Genomic DNA, 21,705 nt, shown 5'->3' with positions numbered 1-21,705 from the left:
CTTAGTATCTCTTCCATTATTATCTCAAATAGTTATTTAAATCAGTTACTATGATTTAACTTCTGTATATCTGTATTTTCTCCCCTAATATATCTCAAAGTCCTTGAAGGAACATAAATGCCTCACTCATAAAAGGTTTCTTAGCGTAGCAAATGTAGACATGCCATGAAATGCAATGATTAATTGTGGCCAACTATATTTTCCTATCAGGTTCATGGAGAAATTTGAAAATAGAGAAGTGATAAGATTTTAGGCACCAAACCAATCCACAGTCATTATTTTTCTCAACATATTTCAGGAAAAGTACTATAACTGAAAATTAGTTTCTAATGACAGATTCTGTTGATAGCAAGGTTACTCTTCATCATGGGACTTGCTCATATTTTTCCTGCCTTGAGTCAAAGCAACTTTTAACTAAGTCCACATAAACCATTTGTTTGGTAATCAAAGATAATCTCGGTTCAGTTCAAACCAGCCAGCACTGTCACAGATAACCCCACAGATATAAAATGAAAATATGAAAGCACATTTATCATGAGGAGCCCTTAATTGAAGCCAGGGAGACAAGGCAAGTAAAACTAATATACTATAGGCCAAGGTTAGGTCCTAAAAGAAATACAAGCAAGTTACTTAAGAAGTCAAATGATGAGAGATTTCACCATCCACTAAAGAGATCAAGAGGAGTATCATGGAGGAGGTAACACTGGTACCAGAGAGGTTGAATAATAAAAAGGTAGGGATGGGGATTGCTAAGGTACAGAGGTACATCAGGTGAAGGGTTATGTTGTGTCCAAAGCACAGGGGAAGGTGAGATACAGTCAATTAAAAAAAAAAAAAAAGTATTACAATCTCACTGAAAACAAAACATAGACATAACATGCACGAGGAATAAGGCTCTGGAGGGGAGATCTGGGGCCATCTTACAAGGACTGTGAATGCCAGGCCGAGACATTTATACCTAATTTGATAGGTAATGATGAGTTTTATTACCTCATATTCATTTAATGGGAAATTTGGAAATGGTCATACAGATAAAATGTATAGCCTTGTGTTGGATGTTATCTGTTTGCCCCTTCCAATCTGCCTTCACCTTGCTCTGTGGCCTGGAGGCTGGCTTATGCAGACTGAGTCAACAGTCTTGTCTTGGTCTCTGACTTCTCCCTAGAGGGAGCCTGGCATAAGTGGGGGTGGGGAGAAGTGCAGCTGAGGTCTTTAGTCCTCAGATCCATCCCAGTGGGTGGCATGGGCTAGCAATTAATCCTGCCTTATATTCTGGGTCATCTTACATTCTGGAAGTCAGAGGTAAAAAATCAGTTTTGCTGGGCTAAAATCCAGGTTTTAGCACGGCTGTGTTCCTTCTGGAGACTATAGGGAAGAATCTGTTTCTTTGCCCTTTTCAAGCTTCTAGAGGCTGCCCAGATTCTTTGGCTCATGGCAACACATCACTCTGACCTCTGCTTCCTTTGTCACATCCCCTTCTGTGCCTTGGATTCTCCTGCCTCTCTGTCTTTTCCTTATAAGAACCCTGTGATTCCAATGGGTCTATCTGGATGATATCAGATGAACTTCCCATTTTAAGATGCTTAATTTAATCACACCTTCAAGATACCTTGTGCCATGTAAGATAACATATGTACAAGTTCTGGGGATCAGGAGATGCATATCTTTAGGAGAGGGCATTATTCCAACTACCATATTTGCCAACTGTAAGTATATCTTTGCCTAAACTGAAAGGATAAGTAAAAAAAAAAAAAAAGGTGTTTTTCAGATTATTAAATTAATGCAAGCTTGTCATAGAAAAACTAGAAGCTTCAGGAAAGTAGAAAGAAAACAACATCTCATTTAATCCTGGTCTCTTTTCTATGCATAGCATGGGTTTATTTATTTATTTGTTTGTTTGTTTGTTTGTTTTTGAGAGACAGAGCACAAGCAGGAAAGGGGCAGAGAGAGAGGGAGACACAGAGTCTGAAGCAGGCTCCAGGCTCTGAGCTGTCAGCACAGAGCCCGACACGGGGCTTGAACTCACAAACTGAGATCATGACCTGAGCCGAAGTTGGACGCTTAAATGACTGAGTCATCCAGGCGCCCCATAGCATGAGTACTTTTTAAATGAAATTGGGATCATGAAGTGAATGACTTCAGATGCTACCTTTTACATTTAACATATCATGAGCAATTCCCATGTCACTAACTACTGAGATGTCCATTTTATCAAAAGAGCTAAAAGGTGAGGAAAAATGCCAAAACTAATTTTTGGTTAAAATGGCAGGATCGGCCTGTCAATCGATGCAGAAAAGGCCTTTGACAAAATCCAGCACCTTTCTTAATAAACACCCTTGAGAAAGTCAGGATAGAAGGAACATACTTACACATCATAAAAGCCATTTATGAAAAGCCCACAGCTAACATCATCCTCAATGGGGAAAAACTGGGAGCTTTTTCCCTGCGATCAGGAACATGACAGGGATGCCCACTCTCACCGCTGTTGTTTAACATAGTGTTGGAAGTTCTAGCATCAGCAATCAGACAACCAAAGGAAATCAAAGGCATCAAAATTGGCAAAGATGAAGTCAAGCTTTCGCTTTTTGCAGATGACATGATATTATACATGGAAAATCCGATAGACTCCACCAAAAGTCTGCTAGAACTGATACATGAATTCAGCAAAGTTGCAGGATACAAAATCAATGTACAGAAATCAGTTGCATTCTTATACACTAACAATGAAGCAACAGAAAGACAAATAAAGAAACTGATCCCATTCACAATTGCACCAAGAAGCATAAAATACCTGGGAATAAATCTAACCAAAGATGTAAAAGATCTGTATGCTGAAAACTATAGAAAGCTTATGAAGGTAGTTGAAGAAGATATAAAGAAATGGAAAGACATTCCCTGCTCATGGATTGGAAGAATAAATATTGTCAAAATGTCAATACTACCCAAAGCTATCTACACATTCAATGCAATCCCAATCAAAATTGCACCAGCATTCTTCTCGAAACTAGAACAAGCAATCCTAAAATTCATATGGAACCACAAAAGGCCCCGAATAGCCAAAGGAATTTTGAAGAAGAAGACCAAAGCAGGAGGCATCACAATCCCAGACTTTAGCCTCTACTACAAAGCTGTAATCATCAAGACAGCATGGTATTGGCACAAAAACAGACACATAGACCAATGGAATAGAATAGAAACCCCAGAACTAGACCCACAAACGTATGGCCAACTCATCTTTGACAAAGCAGGAAAGAACATCCAATGGAAAAAAGACAGTCTCTTTAACAAATGGTGCTGGGAGACCTGGACAGCAACATGCAGAAGGTTGAAACTAGACCACTTTCTCACACCATTCACAAAAATAAATTCAAAATGGATAAAGGACCTGAATGTGAGACAGGAAACCATCAAAACCCTAGAGGAGAAAGCAGGAAAAGACCTCTCTGACCTCAGCCGTAGCAATCTCTTACTCGACACATCCCCAAAGGCAAGGGAATTAAAAGAGAAAAATGAACTATTGGGACCTCATCAAGATAAAAAGCTTCTGCACAGCAAAGGAAACAACCAACAAAACTAAAAGGCAACCAATGGAATGGGAAAAGATATTTGCAAATGACGCATCGGACAAAGGGCTAGTATCCAAAATCTATAAAGAGCTCACCAAACTCCACACCCGAAAAACAAATAACCCAGTGAAGAAATGGGCAGAAAACATGAATAGACACTTCTCTAAAGAAGACATCCGGATGGCCAACAGGCACATGAAAAGATGTTCAACGTCGCTCCTTATCAGGGAAATACAAATCAAAACCACACTCAGATATCACCTCACGCCAGTCGGAGTGGCCCAAATGAACAAATCAGGAGACTATAGATGCTGGAGAGGATGTGGAGAAACGGGAACCCTCTTGCACTGTTGGTAGGAATGCAAATTGGTGCAGCTGCTCTAGAAAGCAGTGTGGAGGTTCCTCAGAAAATTAAAAATAGACCTACCCTATGACCCAGCAGTAGCACTGCTAGGAATTTACCCAAGGGATACAGGAGTACTGATGCATAGGGGCACTTGTACCCCAATGTTTATAGCAGCACTCTCAACAATAGCCAAATTGTGGAAAGAGCCTAAATGTCCATCTACTGATGAATGGATAAAGAAATTGTGGTTTATATACACAATGGAATACTACGTGGCAATGAGAAAGAATGAAATATGGCCTTTTGTAGCAACGTGGATGGAACTGGAGAGTGTGATGCTAAGTGAAATAAGCCATACAGAGAAAGACAGATACCATATGGTTTCACTCTTATGTGGATCTTGAGAAACTTAACAGAAACCCACGGGGGAGGGGAAGGAAAAAAAAAAGAGGTTAGAGTGGGAGAGAGCCAAAGCATAAGAGACTGTTAAAAACTGAGAACAAACTGAGGGTTGATGGGGGGTGGGAGGGAGGGGAGAGTGGGTGATGGGTATTGAGGAGGGCACCTTTTGGGATGAGCACTGGGTGTTGTATGGAAACCAATTTGACAATAAATTTCATATATTGAAAAAAAAAAGAGTGTGAAAAAAAATAAAATAAAGATGAGCAAACTGAAAAAAAAATAAAAAAATTTAAAAAAGTAAATAAAAAAAAATGGCAGGATCGGCAAGTGATTTTTGACTCAGTTTTAATACGCGTTTTCTTCTTTTACTACAAACCACGTCTTCCATGAAGGCTAACCCAACCTCTTAATCCAGAAACCCTCCAGCACTCACCTGTGTCAGAATACTCCAGGCACATATCTAGAGGAATTTCTGCACCCCCAAAATGATCAAGCCAACCACTCAGATTTTGCTGTGAATAACATTCACACTTTACACTATTGTATGCAAATTACCAAGAAGCTGACTTACGTGAATAGCACATGAAAATTAATACACAAACACATATTGTACACTCACTTTGGTGTGGGGAAAAAGACCACATGTGAATCTGTACATGCCCATTGACTACCAAGGGTGTCCATCTTTAAAACAGTCAATCAGGCTTGAACTGAGCTTAAAACACATCATAATCCAATTTCCTACATATAGGGTGTTAAATGATCTGAGATCGTGAGGGAAGAATTATCTCCACCCGCCCACTCTGATTCCTGAGTTGACTCAGGAGCTTTATCTAGAATAGATTAATTATCTCCAAGATTTTAAAAAACTGTTTAGACTGTTGGGAATTAAGTTGAACGGGGGTCAAGGGTGGGAGATGGATTCCAAGGTAAAATTGTTATGTCCATATGCAACCTAAACTTAAGTGAGTATTGTTTTTTTAAACACTTTTTTAATGTTATTATTTATTTTTGAGACAGAGAGAGACAGAGCATGAGCAGTGGAGGGGCAGAGAGAGAGGGAGACACAGAATCTGAAGCAGGCTCCAGGCTCTCAGCTGTCAGCACAGAGCCCGATGCGGGGCTCGAACTCACAGACTGTGAGATCATGACCTGAGCTGACGTCAGACGCTTAACTGACTGAGCCACCCAGGCACCCCAAGTGAGTATTGTTTGAAAAGCAGAGTCATTTTAAATTTTGCCCATAAGAATCCTATGTGTCAGATAAAAACAACTGGGTAACAAATACTCTCTTTCAAGAAAAAAAAAAACACAACAACACCAAACATTGCTTAAGAATTACCATTGAAAATAAGCAACCTAAAAAGTAGAAGAACTATCACTGTTCAAGTATAATGAATATACTCTGTTGTATCCAAGACATCATATGTTTTGATTGTCATGTAACTATTATCATTCTTTGTATTCTTGCATTCGGGGTAAATTTCAGCCCTTGCTCATGCTAAGATAAGCCGTAATTCATCATCTGAACCCTATGTCAGGCCAAATACATGAAAAAAACAAACACAGTAACACAAGTCAGAGATCGTAGCAAGGGTACTTCATGGGCTTATTACGCATAAGGTACACTTAAACAGGAGCAAGAATAATGCTCATGGATAAAAATGTGACATGAAACACATAATGACTGGGATACACTTAACATGCTGATATCCAGCTGATCTCAGACTTCAAAATGTGGTACCTTGCCCAAAACCTCCCAGTCTTTTAAACCTTTTGAATTGGATACATATTTCTTCAAGGCAAAACTAAATTCACAGCAGTCATTTGAATACTCATTCCAAAATAAGTCTCCAACTCATTAAACACCACCTTTAAAAAGCTTGCAAACGTGATTTAGCTATTGTCTATCAAGTTTAGACATTTCATTACCAGTTGGCCCTACTACTATCTCTATTCTATTTTCCACCTTTTGCTAATGCAAAGGAAAACCATCAGACAGTTCTCAGCTTTTCAAACAGCTGACAACACAAATCGTGCCAGATATAAATATTTACATTGTCAAAAGTAAATGTTTCCAAAATTCCAAACTCCAGTGCTTTTGAAAATTGATTTGGATCAGGTACACTTTACTGAATTGGAAACATAAAAAAATATATATATCACTTTCAACAACAACAAAAATATCAAACCAAAACATATGAGTGCTTTTTAACACTAGGCTGTCTCCCCCATCTCTTCTTTCCCAATAAATTTAAGGGAGAAGCAGGCTTGAATTAGTTATTTTTTTTCTTTCACATCAATATTTTCCTCTAAGATGGGCTGATAGAAAGTGAGAATTATGTATCCATTCCTGTGTTAGATCGCCACCTTTCCCATCCCGTGCCCAGTGTGCTCTTGACTGAACAATGCTTCATTCGCTTGCCATCACTCAGGAAAAAAGATCCAGCTCCTTAACACAGCCTCTAGATCTGGCCTCCATCTTCCTTTTCCATCTGTTCCTCCTGCCTATACCTCTGTGGTCTCTGGGCTTCAGTCTTGCTGGTTACCTTTCAGCTAATTTCTGGAACTCAGGTCCCACCCCTCATTCTGAATTTTTACTGCTTCTTCCTCTGTGTAGGACACAAATTATTCCCTCCATCATCCTCCCCAAGAAGGAAAGATAGACTGAGTACTCAAAAGTTCAACTTGCCCTTTACTGGTCAGTGGACCTACCCATGTTCGTGACTTGAATAAGAGAGGTGTGTGTAGAACCCAGGTTAAGTTCCCTTTAGAGTTTGTAAAAATAAAACTTCAAATGGACCAATAATTTGGATAGGTTAATTTTTGTGGAATCAGAGCAATAAACTACATGACCTACATAGGACTTTTCTACACAAATGCTTCTCAAGTCCTATTTAAAATAACACACAGATACTACATAGAGAAATAGTTACAATCACGTGCAAGGTCTTTAGAACTCACTTTATGACTGGAGTCAAAGCCACTAACAACTCTTAAATAAGTCATTCGAGTTTGGGTTTGTTTGTTTGGTTGGTTGGTGTTTTGGTGACAGGTAATAGGAAAAAACATATTCCAATACATCAGAAGGGGGCAAAAATTCTTATAGATTCCATGATAAGTGAGGTAAACAGGCTGCGGATGTAGAGAGCAGAGCCCAAGAAATGCAAACCCTGGAGAATCAGCTGCCGGCAGTAACAAAGTTGTCCATAATTTTAATCCCAATTTCTTGCACACAAACGATTTTCCATTCCTCTTGAGTTTGCAATAACTAAATCACCTTCAAACACAATTTTCTGTGTGTGTGTGTTTTCCATTTTCAATGATCTATTCAACAGTAAAAGGTAGCCAAAAAGAAATCAGCCCACAAGAGAAACACTAGAACCCAGCGACGAGAAGATCCCCATGGGCATCATGCCCTTCCACACATGAAGGTGGAGTGCATCGAGGGAGGTTGGTGAGGGGAAGGGACATTGGTATGAGAATGACAAGGCACAACTCAGCATTTCTGTGCAGAAGTTAGGATTCTTAGCCAGCAAGATGCCCCTAGAAAGATTAATTGTTGATTTTCTTATAAATCATCTAAGGTGATTTTTGTTTGTTTTTCTTTCCAAAATGATAAATATCTGATTTTACTTTTGTTAAACAAATTATTCTTTCACTTTGTTGAAGTTAAAAGAAGCCCCAGTAAAGAGGTTTCTGAGAGGAGAGATTTTCCCAGTGTGATATGCTTGGGAAGCAACACTGCTTTCTGACCTTCATGGGGTACTGAGGGATAGGGCCTCCAGCAACCTCCAGGGGGTACAAAGTAATTAGAGAAGCATGAGGGTTTGACCAGCTAGAGAGAGAAAGTACAATTTAGACATAATTATATTTGTTGGCAGTAAGCCTGAGGTCTTTGATTTCACTCCTAGGTGGAAAGACAAACTCATCACAGAGAAGGAGACCTGTAAGACTAGCTTTCAGAATCAGCATCTCTCGGCATCCTCAACTTCACAATGGAAGCAACATGGCTGCTTACCTTCCTGCCCCCAGTATTGATGCGAAGGGGCGTCAGAAAGGGGTCGAAGATCATGTGACTGGTCTCGATGTTGACTGGCGACTGCCGTTTACCCACAGAGCAAAGGTTCCAAGCTGAGTTCACCAATCCCCAGAAAGAAGGAACTAGAAACAAACAAACAAACAATTGTAGGATTAGTCCAGGTGGAAGGTTTGAGAAACAATGCAAAAGGGCCATGGCACAAAAAGGGTGACATCAGAGACAGACACCTAATGTTTCCCACCCATAAAGACCCCTGGGTGTTGCTATGGTATTTTACTGACTTGGATCTTGGTCAATTTCTCTAAGGTCCACCTTCAGATTTTTTTGTGTCAGATCCATTCACCTTGTGGCCTCTTGGATGAGTACAGTTGGCATTAACACCTTAATGGGAAGACAGCATAGTCCACCTGCATCATCTTTTCATGTGGAGGCACACCAGAGTTTTAGTAACTCCTGAGCTGATGCTCCACTTTTCTGTGTGGCAGGAATGATGTGGGAATCAACCTTGCCCTATACAGTAGGTATTGAAAGCTTTTCAAAGAAAGTAGCATTCGACATATGCAAGGTATTATGTATTCTGTGGGTTGTCGAAACCAAACTGAGGGAGTGAATTACTTTTATGACCCCAATCAATGCCAGACAGGAGCTCAGCAACATGACTCTGTCTTTGTTTAGTCAAGCACTGTGTCACTAACCTAATGTACCAGCAGCTCAAGAATGCATTCACTTGATAGGAAGAGAAAAATGACTCGGGAGTACTGAGTCCAAATATCCAAAGGGGAAATGTCTACTCCTCTTCAGTATCACATTAAAAATTGACGGAAATAAATTTCTATGGCAATTTCCAGTTATTTTCTTCTGTTTAAGAAAGTCAGCAGAGCAGTGGGGAGCCAGTTACTAATTTCATGTCATGGAAGATCACAGACTATATCTTCAGCCTTTTCCTGCCCAACCCCCCACCCCCAGCTCCGTATTTCCACTGAGGCTCTGGATCCATCTCTACGTGGCCTTGAGATTATATGGTCATCATTCACTCATCCACCCGCAGCGTCCATCAACACTACAGTAAGCTCCTGGCGCATGTTCAGCCCTGGGTTAGGCTGAATTTAGAGGAAGGGAGTTACGTACAAGAACAATTATCACACTGTGGTGGTGGGTGGCTGCAGGATGAGGTAAGTGGGTTATAAATCTCTAGGTGAGGGCACTGAACCCTGAAGCAGTGGAAGTGGAGTTCGGGAGTGATTCCTAGAGAAGATGAACCTAACAACCAAGTCACGACCCTCCCAGATGCACCTGTCCTCTCAGGAACTCAAGTTTAATTCAGCCTTTAATTTACGGTAGCCATCATTCCTCCTCATGTCACAGATGGAGAAAATTGAGGCAAGAGAGGAGTATGGTAAATACTTGCCAAAGATAGTCTATAAGAGACCCGTAATTCAGGAGAAGAATTGGGCTGGATGGCACGTCTAGTACCACCAAAATCCAAAACTCTACGAACCTTTTATTTGTTACAGGCCATTGTTGGGCAGAAGTGGGAGGAAAGCCAAAAACAAGTTCCTCAGATTCTTAGAAGCCTGTTTCAACACCAAAATAAGGTGAGGTTCCTTGTGAAATAAGGAAAATATCTATTTGGCTTAACCCATTCAATGAGCATATCTGCTGGTTCCATTCCCTTTAGTTTAAAGAGCTTGAACTGGTTTTCCAGCTGTAACTGATTTTCAAAATGGCAGCCATGGCCAGAGTAAGAGGGGTAAAAGAGAAGAAGGTGGAGTAGAAAGAAGAACCTGTATGTGTGTTCCTTGGCACTTTCATTTCCCCTTATTATTTAAGTTCTATTATCTCTGCAAGTCACTTAACATCTTTAGAAAGTACCATGCCCTAGCCAAATTATAATATTTAAGGAAGCTCTTGAATTAAACATGTATTTAAAAAATATATAAACAGAAGTCTTCTCTAAACTATTTTTAAATCACCAAAAATCCTATATTTATTCCTCAATCATTTCCAGTTTATTATGAAAATAAAGCCTCCCTCAGTGCCTGCTCCCACCTATCTTTGTCAGCGATGCACATCAACGTGGAAGCTCTGGGGATTCCAGGGATATAGCCATGGCACTGCCACAGATCAGTTGTGTGACTTTAGATAAGGCATTTATCCCTTGGGCTTTGGTTGGTCTCTACAGTCTGTGTGGTAGGCTGAATAATGGCCCTCCTTCAAAGATGTCCACATCCTAATATGTTACCTTCCATAGGCAATGGTGCTGTGCAGAAATGATTAAGTTAAGGGTACTGAGATGATTATCCTTGATTGTCTGGGTGGGCCCAATGTAATCAAAAGGATCTTTTTTAAGAGAGAGGGGCAGGAGGGTCAAAGATTTAGAGAAAAGCTCTAGGGATAGAAAGAGAGTCAGAGAGGAAAGAAGATACTGGCATGGAAGGTGGAGGAAGAGGACAGGAGCTAAGGTGACTTCCAAAAGCTGGAACTGATGAAGCAACAGATTCTTCCCCTAGAGCCTCCAGAAGGAACCACCAGCATGCTGACCCTGGTTTTAACCCCATAAGACTCATTTGGGGCTCCCTCATCCCTGAACTGTAAGATGATAAATTTGTGATGTGTTAAGTCCCTAAGTTGTGATTACTTATTACAGCCACAGTAGGAAATGAATACAGCCCCTTTTATTTTTAACACTCTGTGAGACCAGAGCCTCTTGGACAGCCGGGCCACCTATGATGTGTGGGGGGCTTCCCCTGGAAGGCAGCTGCACAATAAATGTAGTTACAGCTATAGCACACAGTGCATTTCATCTATTCCCATGAAAATCATTAACAAAAATAATTCCAACCCTATAAATGGACTGCGAGACTGCTAATAGATGGCAGCACGTGTGGGCAGGTGCTGCTGTGCCTTCCTAACAAACCTCCCACCCCAAAAGCACCCCCACAAAAACACAAACAACAAAAACTTTATGCGAACATCTGCCTTTGCTTTTATTGGGCATGGCATTCTTTATGACAAACAGTTTCAGGGTTTTATATTCCCACTTCACTATCAAGGCCTAAGTGTCTGGTTCTAACCACCTGCTCAGACAATTGAGGAATGGCTTGGAGGCTGGGAGGCTGGGAGGCTGGAAGGCGCTCGCCCCTGCTCCGCTCCTGAAGGGGTACCTGCATTTGCTCCCCACTGGACTGCTCACTTGAAGTCAGCCATGGATTCATTGTCTTTCAGAAACAGAAGCCACCTTAGAGATCATCTGGCCTAAACACATTCATGAAATCAAGGATTAAACAGCAGAGGGTGACGTCCTCAACCCGAGGCCACGCAGCCAAGGGAGAGGCAGGGGGGAACAGAGTAAGGACCAATGCCTGGGTCTCAAGATTCCTGGTGCTTCTCCACCTCCCTCCCTTCCCAGCAGGCTCCATAGGAGGGCATATTACTGTAGCCAGGGAGTTTCAGAGTTAATTGTTGCCATGGCCAACTGTAGACTTTGCTACCCTTTCTTTTTTGGTAAATCAAAAGCAACATCAGTGCCCATTTGCTAGTTAAAATACATTTCAAGTGCCAAGCTTCAAATCAAACTGCTTTGAATGTCAAACATCCCAAATAAAATTAGGATTTTTAAAAAGCCATACAGGGGAGCGCTTGGGTGGCTCAGAAGTCTGTTAAGCGTCCGACTTCAGCTCCGGTTATGATCTCATGGTTCATGAGTTCGAGCCCTGCATTGGGCTCTGTGCTATCAGCACAGAGCCTGCTTCAAATCCTCTGTCCCCCCCCTCTCTCTGCTGCTCTTCCTCTCAAAAATAAATAAATGTTAAAAGCAAAAAAAAAAAGCCATATATCTATGACTGTGTTAGGAAAAAAAAAGGCTTCAATCCAGGAAAGAGCGGATGAGCTTGGGTCTCATCTGCAGGGCCCCAAGGAAATCTAATGGGGATGACTGCTCATGAAGAGAGGCTCCAGGGGTTGTGTCCTGGGCCCAGCTGGACTGGGCCAGGTTCTACGGTCCAATGAAAGAAGCTAATGCTCTTAGAATCAGTGTTTGGTGTTGGGACAATAATGAAGGTGTCAAAACCAGTCCAGGGAACTCAGGTACCAAAAGGATCAACTCAAATGTCTGCAAATGTGGTGTAATCTAGGTTCTAGGGAAATGCATTAGGAGGAAGGCTCTGGAGACAGGAGGGCATGGAGATCCCATGCTTATTGGGGCATGGGAGTAAGCCTGCACACTTTACCTGAAGAACAAGGCTGGACATGTGAACTAAGGCTTCAAGAGTTAGAATCAGAAACTCTCCCTCTGGATTTGTGCAGACCATTATCCCCAGCATTCTGACACTTAACCATCCTGCATGTTATTGATCCTTCAGGTTAATAAACACCCCATGTCACCCCTGGGAGCAGAATTGCATTGCAGGATACTATGGCACTGCTTCTACTTCCAAATTTAGAGAACTGCTACAGAATTCTTTTTCTCTTAGTTTCCATGACTGTCCCCGTGAATCAAATTTGCAGACTTTCCATCATACTTTAAAAGCATCAGTTAGGGGCGCCTGGGTGGCGCAGTCGGTTAAGCGTCCGACTTCAGCCAGGTCACGATCTCGCGGTCCGTGAGTTCGAGCCCCGCGTCAGGCTCTGGGCTGATGGCTCAGAGCCTGGAGCCTGTTTCCGATTCTGTGTCTCCCTCTCTCTCTGCCCCTCCCCCGTTCATGCTCTGTCTCTCTCTGTCCCAAAAATAAATAAACGTTGAAAAAAAAAATTTTAAAAGCATCAGTTATTATGACTTATTGGCTAATGCTGTGTCTTTTTCTAGCTTGACTGTACACCTTATTAAGAAAATAATGTAAATGTACATAAAAGAAAACTGAGTGAGAATCACTCTAACCAATTAATGGACAAGTGGTCTGAAATTGAATGGCATCATCCGGGCCATCTTTTTCACACAATCTTCTAATTTACATATAAACTAGAACACACAACAGACCGGGATGTTTTTGCAAATTAATTTCTGCAGAGCCCAAACGATGGCACTTAACTGCTGCATCACGACCATGTGTTATTTTGCCAAAACATCTCTCCATGGCAATGCTGTATTGTTACCATAAACCACAAATCCCAAGCAGTCTCTTGGCTCAGGGTCCAGCGAGCTATGAAAGACTGGGATTTCAGCTGCTTAAAACATGAGCCTTGGAAAACCCAAAGCAAAACCTATCAGCTGCTCGTTCAAAACCAGTGAACCAAAAAAGCCCCAGTTTAGTTTATTAACACATCATGGTAACTCCCATACAATAACGAAAAAGTTCTCACCAAAACAAGAAATAGATCAGGAGAGCAAGGAACCAGAGGAATCAAGTCTGATATTGAGAGTTAAAATTTGTCCTGGGACTTTTTTTTTTTTTTTTAATCCTAGAAAGTTAGTCTTAGGCATCTCCTTCATTCATCTGTCCTCTTTTTATTTTTCATCTTAGCAGAATTTGCAGAGACCATGCTGTCGCGGGCAGGGAGTTGGGCACTTGGAATTAATTTATGCGGCTTATGTGAATTTGCTAAATCCTATGGGAACAAGACAAACTCACTAAAAAAGTGTTTACTGACAGCCTATAACATGTCAGGCTTCAGGCCTGACAGTGAGAATTCATGCAGCAAATATTTGCTGGGGACCTATTACAGGCCAGGCACTGTTAGCAGTTGTGGGTAGTTAGCGACTAATGGAAACAGCTCAAACAGCTCACGCTCTTAGGGGTCTTCCAGTCTAGTGGGGAATATGGGAGATCTTGTTTATCTGTGTCATTAGCACTTCTGATGACCTCGCTGTAGAGACAATTAAGATGGTAATGGATTACAGAATAAAGCATGGATAGGGAGATAACCTAGAATGGCCAGGGATAATTTCTCTGGAAGGACTGAGAAGAGTTGTTCCTGAAGACTGGCAGAGAAAAGTGGGTCTTAGGCAGAGAAGCGGCACTGGTGTTGACAGAGAAGAGCCTAATATGTTCAAGGAATCCAGAGGAAGCCAGTTAACAAACCTGATGAACCAGATGAGAAAAAGAAAAAAAAAAAAAAAGCTGGAGGAGAGGAGGCTGGCTGTCGAGACAAGGCACAGACGTTCCAGAGCTCTGCTGACCACAGTGAGGAGTTTGTATTTTACTCTAATGTATTAGAAAGCCACTGAGAGTTTTTAGGCCAGGGAGTAGCGAGGTCTGATTGATGAATTAAAAGCATGTATCTGCTGCCTTGGCTGGAATACAGCCACGTGTGAGCTTGATTATCCTTAGGGTAGTTTGAGTGGGGAAAGGATTGGTTCCCAAGCAACAGTTGGGGTTTTTACGTGAATTTAATCCTACTGCTTTAGATAGGTTTAAATTCTGTCTCAAAGGCAGAACTAATTGAATGTTTTAAAAACTATTCTCTTCAACATATGTGCCAATAAAATAGCATTTTCCTGGGATCCAACTAGCACTTTAGAAGTCACCACTCGAAGCAAGGAATATTTTCATGAAGAGACTTGGCTAAGGCAATCTTTTCTTGCTTTCAAGCAATAAACTAAGGCCCCCAACTTTTCGGCCAAAAGAAAGCAAATGAAAGCTGGGAAAATGAATACTGGCATAAAACGTATCTTTGGCGAATTCAATCCTACAAATAAAGCCTTCTACTTCAATATAGCTGTCTCTATTTCAGTGTTATAAAGCATATGAATACATTTTAAATAAGAACTCCTATCTTTCCCTTGCTCTTTTCCTCACCAATGCTGATTTACTGTCCCTTTCCCTATTCTCAACTGTAATAAATCTCCACTTTGAGCCATTATTAATAAGCATGTTTAAAATACCCACTGCTGCAGGCTTTTGGCCCCTTTCTGATTTCAGATTTATTTCATAGGAGGAATAGCATTTGAATAACTCTTTTGCTTCTGGATTCTTCCTTTGCTGGGACTCTGATTCATACTACATAAAGAGCGTCTAACTAGGGCTTCCCATTTTCTCACTTGGGGACCTTTCAGGGGTTGTGAGTAACACATATACTTAACACATAATCATTAGGTTGTGCATTCATTTTCAAATTAATGAAATATCCCCAATGAGTCAGATTTTTTAAAAATGCGCCACTCCTAAGTATATCCCATATGGTGGGAAGATAGGCAAACTAAGAAATAATTATAATAAAACATGGTAAGTGTTGTAATTAAGGTGTGTCCATATTAAGGCTTAAGTGACCCTGACCTTGACCCTTTTCTCAAGTGTTCAGATAAGCCTTCCTAATAGAGGGGATATTTGAGCTCAGCCGGCAAGTACGAATAGAGGCTACAAGCCACAGAAATCTTATAACTAGTTAAAAGTCTGAAGTTTTTTCCTCAAACAGAGAAACTTGACATTCCTAGCAATCAAGACAGACTATCACTGGAATCTAAATAACTATTATGCAAGGAGAGTTAAGCCACCGGGTCATCTAACTTGTCCAACTTGGGGGGGTGGTTAGTATTGCAGAGGAGAAAGATCACGAGCTGCCATATCCTCACCATGGAACCTTGAGTCTGTGGCTAAATTTCTGTAGTCTTAGTTTCTCCATTTGTAAAATGGGGGTGATAGTTACTTCACAGAGGTGCTGGGAAGATTAAGTGAGAACATGTTTATCAAAGGTCCAGCATCATGTGTTTTTTATAAGTATTCAAAGAGTATTGGAGAAAGAGCGGGTGAGGGGATGGGGGAGGATGGTGTTTGGCTACCGATACCAGACGCACCACTGCAGCATTCTGGAGATGGAAAAGGCAGAATGGGGGGTGGGGGAGAGGCAGCTTTCAGATGCCCACACAACCCACCCTGGATTCAGAACAGGGAGCCGTCTAGATCATAGGATTGGCCCCTTCCTGTCACACCCAGAATGCGCCATGTGCAATTATTCCCTGAATCCAGAACTCTCCATGTCTGGATGAATGGGGGGACTGAGAAGTGATATGAATCATCCACAGTGGCTTTAACTCCAAAGAAAACCATTTTTATTTGGCTTTTGGAAGTTGCTGGATTAATTGTGTGCATTGCATCTTCATCTGCCCATTTGCACTTGGTTCCGGCGTGGGGACTGGCTTGCACTTCTGAAAACATATCCCTTGAGGGTGAGGAGAAAGGAAGGAAGAGGGAGTCCGCGTCTGCTGATCATGCACCATAATCTCTGTGCAGCGAGCCTGACGTATCTTATCTTGCTAATCCTCCCCACAACTCTGTGAGATACTTTTATCATTATTTTATAGATGTGAAAAGTTAAGACTTCAAGAGGTTATGTGACTTTCCAAGGTCACTTGGCTAGTAAGTAAAGTGCCTACAATTTGAGATCAGTTCCTTTCTTTAAAGCAGACAAACAACCAGACAAAAGCATGCATGTGTGACAGCATGTGAAGTGATACACAAGTGTGTAAAACAAGGGGGTAATCATCTCCCTCTCCTTCCTTCCGGTGACACCCTTGAGGTAATCGGTGTGAACTCCTGGCCAGGTATCTTTCACTATGCTCTCATAAACACACCCAAATACATATCCCTGTATTCAGACAGGTTCTCTTTGTAAAAGTACTTTTTGTTTAGGGTAACAATATGCCACGAATGTCTTCCATGTCAGTCTTTCCTAGAGCTTCTTGTTCACATGTAAGGCAACAGAACTCTCATAGTTTGGACGCACCTCCCTTTTCTCAGGCTTCCCTGAACGTAAGACATTGAGGTTATTTACATCTTATTTTACTATGCTTTTGTATACTTTTCGCACTAACACTTTCATTTCAGCAGGAAAGATCCCTAACGGTAGTATTGTCCAGTCACGGTAGGCACCTGCTTTAACAGATGCTGCCAGGTTCCTTTAAAGGATACCGGCTGTGTCTGTAAATATTTATGCTATCAGCCATGAGTATGTCCACTTCCCCATAATCTCCATAGCATGGGATGTTATTTATTTATTTATTTATGGACATCTAACGGGAAAAATGAAATCTCATTGATTTAATTTGCATTTCCTAACCATTGCTGATGTTGAGCATGTTATGCTCATTAGCTATGTGCATTTCTCTTCTGATCACATTCTTCAGGCATTTTCCTCTGGGTTATTTATATTTTTCATGTAAATTTTTGTTGTAATTTGAACTGTAGAAACACTTACTCTTTGTCATGTGCAGTAAATGTTTTCTCCAAGCTTATTACCTAGCTTTTAACCTCACTTCGAGTGTTGGGCTATTTAGGGATTTTTAAATTTTATATGGTTGGTTATATTGATCTATTTCTTTACAAGGTTTCTGAGCTTCCTCTGTTACTTAAGGTTGTATCTCCAAATGCAGATCATATAAATATTTTCTATATGATTAAAAACAATTTTTATCATGGCACCTGGGTGGCTCAGTCGGTTAAACGTCTGACTTCGGCTCAGGTCATGATCTCACGGCTTGTGAGTTAAAGTTCCACGTCAGGCTCTGTGCTGACAGCTCGGATCCTGGAGCCTGCTTCAGATTCTGTGTCTCCCTCTCTTTCTGCCACTCCCCCATTCACACTCACTCTCTCTCTCCCAAAAATAAGTAAACACTAAAAACAAACAAAAATTTTATCGTTACAATTTTTGACTTTTAAAATCTATCAGAAATGAATCTGCATATGCTATGACAGTGGTCTAAGATTTTTCCCAGGTAGAAAGTAAATAATGCCAGCATTATTCATTAAATAAGTCCTCTTTCTCCACCAAAATGAATGTTACTTTGATTACATATTAGGTTTTGGTATAGATCACATTTGCCTCTCAACTTGGAGACCGTTCCACATATTTGTCTATTTCTGTATCACTGCCATATTGTCTTGAGTATAGTAACATTTATGGTAATTTATAAGATCAGACTTTCTGATCCAAAAGCCTACTCTTGTTCCCTGCTACCTCTAGGGGACCATAAAATGCCTGAGCTCCAGGGAAACCAGCGAGGATTACTGACTTTAGATATGGAACACAGATCTAGTATTCTTGGGAACACCAGGTCATTAGAGGTTATCTGACCCATCTTCTTATCTTCAGGTAGTTATGTATTTGAATCATACCTGATAGACAGGACAGTGCTTGTCCCTTTCCTCAAAAAGCCCTAGAAGTGCAAAAAGCATACTCAAACTCCAGAATTAACTCCTTGGAAGACAGGGCATTGAGATGGAAATAGCATAGCATTTAGGTCCAGTAGAACCAGGTCCTGGTTCTACTAATAACAGTCACATCTACTGAGTGCTTACCATGTGTTGAACACCACACTAGACATTTTCTATTCATCAGCTCACTTAATATTCTAGGAGGTAGATCTTATTATTATCTTCTTTCTTACCAGGTCTTATAGGTATCTGAGGCACAAAGACATTAATTAAATTGCCCAAGATATAAACAAACAGCCCAACTTGACAGTGGAGAAGTGAGGATTCCAGACTCAGGTTGTCTGGCCTGCAACCTTGACTTTCATCCCTGTGTTACACTTTCTTCTAATGCTGGTGCACTGGCTTGAGCCAAACACATTTTCTCTTGAGCTTCAGGCCTCTCATTTGTAAAATCAAGATCATAAAAAATATACACTTCACTAGATACGTGTGCCCATCTAAGTAAAAATTAAAATTAAAATCACACACACACACACACACACACACACAGCAAAGTCCATCACAGCCAGTCCATTTATGCACTTAGTCATGGGTTATGCTACTGGTGGTAGACTGGAAAGAGGCTAGCTTTACATCAAATCATTCATAACTGTCATCCTCAGGGCTAGGTATTATTTATCCCATGTTATAAATGAGGAACTGAAGCTCACAGAACTGAGTCATTCAATGAGGACATTTAGCTAATACGCAGCTGAGCTGGTGGTGACTCAAATCCAGGTCTGACTCCCACATCCCACATCCAGCACCGAGCTCAGTGGAACTCAACTGACACCATTATTTTCCCCTCAATATTTTGCTTTCTCAGAATTCATTGCTTTCTCTAGATGACTCATTCTTGAGAGCCCACAGGAAGGCATAAAACACAGTCTGGTTTATGTAGGCATTAAGCCCTGGGTGTCTGTCTTAGGGTTAAGATTTAAGCCTAACAATGGTGTTAAGCATTATCCGATCGTATTTCGGTGGACATTTTTCTTGCCCTGTATAATTACTGTTGCTTCAGATAAAATCTGAAATTAGTCTACTGAAGCTGGTAATTGAAACCACAAGGAGAAGAACGTCTCAATGCATGTCAATAATCCAGCCCATTAATTATTTCCACCTATTCAACTTGGAAGAAAATGACCAACCTGATGCCTCTGAAAAACCACATGACCTACTTGAAATTTATATAAGAGCTGCATCCTCTTGGCTCCAAGAAGTACAGATCTGTAATGCTGGAACCTGCTGGAGCATGAGGATTGAACACCAGGTAAAAAACATTTAGCTAGTGAAAGTAGGCGATCTTCTTCAGCCTTTGGAAATTCTGAAAATGTCACTGATACAGGCAACAATTTCCTACAAATTCAAACATCTGGTGAACCACTGTTAAAATCCTGCAAAACATCTGGATATCTTGGAATATACCATCCTTTACCTATTTGAATGTGTAAACACCTCCTTTTCCCTCTCACTCCCTCTGTATATGCGCACAAATCCATCCCCTTATACAAATGTCAAAAGTAAGCAAACAACGAAAGCCCTGTGACCCAGATGTGTGGAGATCAGCTGAGCCTAGCCTTATAGCCCTCCCAGTGATGGGCAGCCTTTTACAACATCTCACTGGGTTCACATTTGTGTAATCCCACAGAAACATCCAGCTGTTCCAATCTGCCTGGAGTTTGGCATGTATTTAGGGCATTTATCACTTGCACAAATAACAGGTCTTTGTTATCTTCATGATACATCAGGAGACATAATCTTCATGCCAGCACTGAATCTTGGGTCCCAAACACAAAAGAATCAGTCACTAAACAGGGAACAAAGACACACAAACAGTCTGCTGGTCTTCTGATTTTGTGCTAGGGTGGACTGACCAATATGTCTGCAACGTATTTTCTATAGAGACACTAGATTTAGCTTCACTGATATAGTTACAGGACGGACACATTGAATTTCTCCTCGTAACTTCTCTATTTGACTTGTGCATTAACATGCTTCCTCTTAGCAGGCAAAAAACCATGCAGGCATCTCACGGATTGTAGATCTCTGTCAAAATCTTATCAACAGTCAAATCTAGGTGAGTGCTTTGCTTTGAAATGCCCCTTATCCAACCTTGGTACTTCTAGCCTAATCCAGGTTCCCACTGCCACCTACCTTAGTCTCTATAATAATTCCTTAAATAAATTCCCCAGAGCCGGGGAATTTCCACATCACAAATGGCATGACAGCTGAGCACACAAGGAAAAACCAGGACTGTAAACTGTGCCAGATCTGAGGTCCACGACAGAATTTAGTACACAGCAAGGGTCAGGATTAGGTTTCTTTAGATTTGTGTTTCCTTGTGACCCTAGGGCTCTCGTTTGATGCCACCATTATGTCCCCAATGCTTGGCACAGAGTAGTCACTCAATAACTACTTATGAAATGGGTAGATACATAAATGTATGGATGGAAGAGAGAGCACAGGACCATGCTGTCTGCCTTGCATACCATTTCTCCCTTTTGCTTGTTGTATTAGTCTTTTATTTTATTTTTTTTAATTTTTTTTTTCAACGTTTATTTATTTTTGGGACAGAGAGAGACAGAGCATGAATGGGGGAGGGGCAGAGAGAGAGGGAGACACAGAATCGGAAACAGGCTCCAGGCTCTGAGCCATCAGCCCAGAGCCCGACGCGGGGCTCGAACTCACGGACCGCGAGATCGTGACCTGGCTGAAGTCGGACGCTTAACCGACTGCGCCACCCAGGCGCCCCTGTATTAGTCTTTTAATACAAATTGTGGAATGAATGGATACTCATCATTATGTTTCATTTCTATACTCCCAACAACAGAGTGTGCTCATTCCTACTTCAGTCCTCCTTTCCCTCCACCTTCACTGAGATATAGCTGACAAATAAAAATCACATATATTTAGGTTTATGATGTGATTTTTTTAAGGTGTACAATGTGACGATTTTATATGTGTGTGTGTGTGTGTGTGTGTGTGTGTGTATGTTGTAAAATGATTACAACCAAGTTAATTAACACATCCACAGTTATTTTTTGGGTGTGAGGTGAAAACAATTAAGATTTACTTTCCTAGGGGCGCCTGGGTGGCGCAGTCGGTTAAGCGTCCGACTTCAGCTCAGGTCACGATCTCGCGGTCCGTGAGTTCGAGCCCCGCGTCGGGCTCTGGGCTGATGGCTCAGAGCCTGGAGCCTGTTTCGGATTCTGTGTCTCCCTCTCT

At 41.2% G+C, this 21,705-nt stretch overlaps 1 protein-coding gene across 1 annotated transcript in view; it reads right to left on the bottom strand.

Annotated features, from left to right (window-relative positions):
- Positions 1–21,705, bottom strand: part of CA10 (carbonic anhydrase 10) — a 485,650-nt gene that overhangs the window by 276,193 nt on the left and 187,752 nt on the right. The window contains exon 3 of the mRNA XM_030296817.1: positions 8,336–8,478. Within this exon, the coding sequence (XP_030152677.1) occupies positions 8,336–8,478 (143 nt within the window). The remainder of the gene's footprint in view (positions 1–8,335; positions 8,479–21,705) is intronic.

This window comes from Lynx canadensis, chromosome E1, assembly GCF_007474595.2.
Source record: "Lynx canadensis isolate LIC74 chromosome E1, mLynCan4.pri.v2, whole genome shotgun sequence".
Lineage (NCBI taxonomy): Eukaryota > Metazoa > Chordata > Mammalia > Carnivora > Felidae > Lynx > Lynx canadensis.
Note: the sequence above shows the minus strand (reverse complement) of the source record. Positions and strands in the feature narration are given on the sequence as shown.